The following is a 3,191-nucleotide window of genomic DNA, read 5'->3' as shown; positions in this document are numbered from 1 at the left end:
CCGTTCATCAATCCAAAAGCTTAAGTTGATAGGTTACGATACAATAATTATATCGATACTTTAACACTCTTCTCGCTTACAGTCTCGAGTCAAACACGTGGAAATCAATGCTAATTAGAGAGTAAATGACGATATAGAAGTTCAAAAACATGACTAATGTTATGATATAGTATTTATTCATCGCTAAATCGAAAAAATTAAGCTAATGGGTTAGGTTAAATATAATTATATCAATACTTTAACACTCCCTCTTGTGGGCTTGAAAATCGATAGAAGGCTGACTATGTGACGCCCAAGTAAAAGAAGGGTACATAAATGAACCGAGACTAATCTGAATGAGAATGATCCTAAGGATAGGATCCTTCGTTTACAAGAATGAAAGTTACTAAAGTGTGTTTTGTTTGGAGCAATCTTATATTGAGTGACCTTCTATAAATTTTCCTAAAAAGCATGGGAATGAGGACAAAACATGCTGAAATGATCCGTGTTGGTCTGTGAGGATAGTTTTCACAAGCGAGAAGTAACAAAACCATGTCGCTGGGAAATGTTTGTGAGATCCTACATCGGCTAGAGAGGGGAATGAAGCATTCCTTATAAGAGTATGTAAATCTCTCCCTAGTAGACACGTTTTAAAACCGTGAGATTGACAACGATATGTAACGAGCCAAAACAAACAATATATGTTAGCAGTGGACTTGGGCTATTACAAATGGTATCAGAACCAGACATCAAGCGGTGTGCCTGCGAGGCCACTGGGCCCTCAAGAGGGGTGGATTGTGAGATCTCACGTCGGTTGAAAAGAGAAACGAAACATTCCTTACAAGAGTGTGTAAACCACTTCATAGTAGACGCATTTTAAACCCGTGAAGCTGATGACGATACGTACAGAGCGATTAGAGAAGAAAAAAGGTAAAACACTTTGAGAGAAGATGATTCTACATCTCAAATAATTCCAATTGTTTGTGCCATCTCTTTTGTTCTTACTATATCTTGTGGTTTTTAAAGATACAAATCATTAAAATTCCCATTCTCTCAAATGCAATAGGTTTCCCACACCTATAAACCCTACCATTTTTTCTTGCTTATAAATTGCACCAAATCCTCAACTCTTTGCCACAAAACCCCATTCAAACTTTGCTTCAATGGCTTCAATGTCCTCTCGTGGCTCAAATGCATGGACTCCAATGCAAAACAAGGCCTTTGAAAAGGCTTTGGCTGTGTATGATCAAGACACCCCTGAGAGATGGCTCAATGTTGCCAAGGCTGTTGGGGAGAAGACTGAAGAGGAAGTCAAGAGGCATTACCAACTTCTCCTACACGATGTCAAACATATCGAGTCGGGCAATGTCCCGTTTCCTTATCGAAACTCTAGCGATGATTTGCCGAGGAAAAGAGGTAACTTATAAGATTCTGTTCCCTAGGGAACGTTTCGTTTGATAACATTCGTGATTTAGAGGTGACACAGCTTGTTTCGTTAGGGTTATTCGAGCAGAAAACTGAATTGCGTATGGGTGAAGCTTAGTCCTTTAGACCTTTTGATCTTAGAACTTTAGTAGCTAAAACATGAAATAACGAGAAACATTATCAAATCAGCTCGTATTTTGTTACATTATCGTGTATTAAATAGGCGAACAGATTATATTTAACTTTTTTTTTTCTCTCTCCTCAGGATGAGTAAGAAGTTCTTCATTGATCCAGCTAGTGCAATTGCTGGAAGAATAAAAGAAAGAGAACCATTTGAATTTTGCTTCATGAGTAACCCTTTATAGTAAAAGAATAAATAAGAGTTTATTTGAAGTCTTGTTTCTCCCAAAATCTAGGAGATATTTGGTCTTGTTTTTCTCCCAAAATCTAGGAGATATTTGGTCTTGTTTTTCTCCCAAAATCTAGGAGAGATTTGGTCTTGTTTTGGTTGATATTCATATCTATGAGAAATGTCTAATTTAAGAGAAATGTTTGTCTTACTTTGCTAATTTGCTAGCTCGATTACACCCGACTCGAACTGAACTGGGTTTCGTTATTTTCGTATTTCTTATTATGAGTTGGGTCGGGTTGGATTGTTTTTTTGGAATTGAATTGGCAAGGTTCGGTTTTTGGGTTTAAGAAACAAAGTTTTGGGTCAATCCGAATCGAATTAGTCCATTATAATAATAAAAATGAATCATAACATATACTTCGAGTAGACCATAGTTTTACGGTTTTTTTTTGCACGCTACACCTCTGCATCACACGCTATCACCCACACCCTCGCCACACTACCCCTCGTATCCATCGCATCACACGCCGATGCATGTCACACCATCCCTCGCAATTGCATACTAGCACGTCGCTCGCTCACCATTGATTGTGTTAAATAATTATATACTGTAGATAAATATAATTTTTTTTTTAAAATTGAAGAACCTGACAACTTAATCCGAAAATAAATTGTGGAATTTAGTTGTGAAACCATTTCGAGTTACTAATCCAACCAACTCGAAACTCGTGTACCCTATTTTCCTTATTTTTAAATTACACGAGTCGATTTCATGAGTTTTTATTTGTAATCGTAAAGTAATTGACCTTTAAAAAGTCATAAAAGTCGGGCAGTTCGTTTTAAAAAGCAAGGTCAAATCTATATTAAAAAATAAATAAATATTCAAAAAGTCAAAGATATATATTAAACACATATTAAATTATTAACTTTTTTATAAGTATTTTTTGTATTTTTCATCTATTATTTTAAATACGCAATTAAATAGATACATGTATAGTCGACCGATAAAAATATATCTATTAATTATAGGTTCGAGGCTCGAATCCTAGCTGAACGAAAGATCTGATAACCCGTTTACAAACTGATGGGCTTCATGATATCCAACACCGTCGGGCCCATTTTTACAAAGAAAAAAAAAATTATGGTTTTGGTATATTTATCTTTCAATTTTTAAATAAAATTTATTGTCGTTTAGACTACCCGAAGAAAGAAAAACGAGTTCAAGATCAAGAGCCAAAGAAGCGGACCGAGAAAAAGGAAGAAGCGTTTCATTTACTGTAAGCTCGGTTGCATTGTCTACCTCAACTGTCACTTACCTAATAAGCTTGTGGAAGACGAAGTCGTGTACGTTTTGATACTATATTTGAAGCAGTTATCTGAATTCATGAGTAAAAAATCAAACAAATCTGTAGGACAGTATACGACCGGGCTTATT

General features: G+C 35.8%; 1 protein-coding gene across 1 annotated transcript; it reads left to right on the top strand.

Annotated features, from left to right (window-relative positions):
• The first annotated feature begins 1,103 nt into the window (after nucleotides 1-1,103).
• LOC111776264 (protein RADIALIS-like 1) lies at nucleotides 1,104-1,953 on the top strand. Its single transcript, XM_023655671.2, has 2 exons — nucleotides 1,104-1,395; nucleotides 1,670-1,953. The coding sequence occupies exons 1-2, from the start codon at nucleotides 1,143-1,145 to the stop codon at nucleotides 1,672-1,674; spliced, it is 258 nt and encodes an 85-aa protein (XP_023511439.1). The 5' UTR covers nucleotides 1,104-1,142; the 3' UTR covers nucleotides 1,675-1,953.
• The last annotated feature ends 1,238 nt before the right edge of the window (nucleotides 1,954-3,191 follow it).

The sequence above is a fragment of the Cucurbita pepo genome, chromosome 15 (assembly GCF_057944985.1).
Source record: "Cucurbita pepo subsp. pepo isolate OVF chromosome 15, ASM5794498v1, whole genome shotgun sequence".
NCBI lineage: Eukaryota > Viridiplantae > Streptophyta > Magnoliopsida > Cucurbitales > Cucurbitaceae > Cucurbita > Cucurbita pepo.
Note: the sequence above shows the minus strand (reverse complement) of the source record. Positions and strands in the feature narration are given on the sequence as shown.

Bases quoted from the DNA above. Each gene is read 5' to 3' on its own strand.
- LOC111776264 (XM_023655671.2), top strand. From the start codon at position 1,143: ATGGCTTCAATGTCCTCTCGTGGCTCAAATGCATGGACTCCAATGCAA.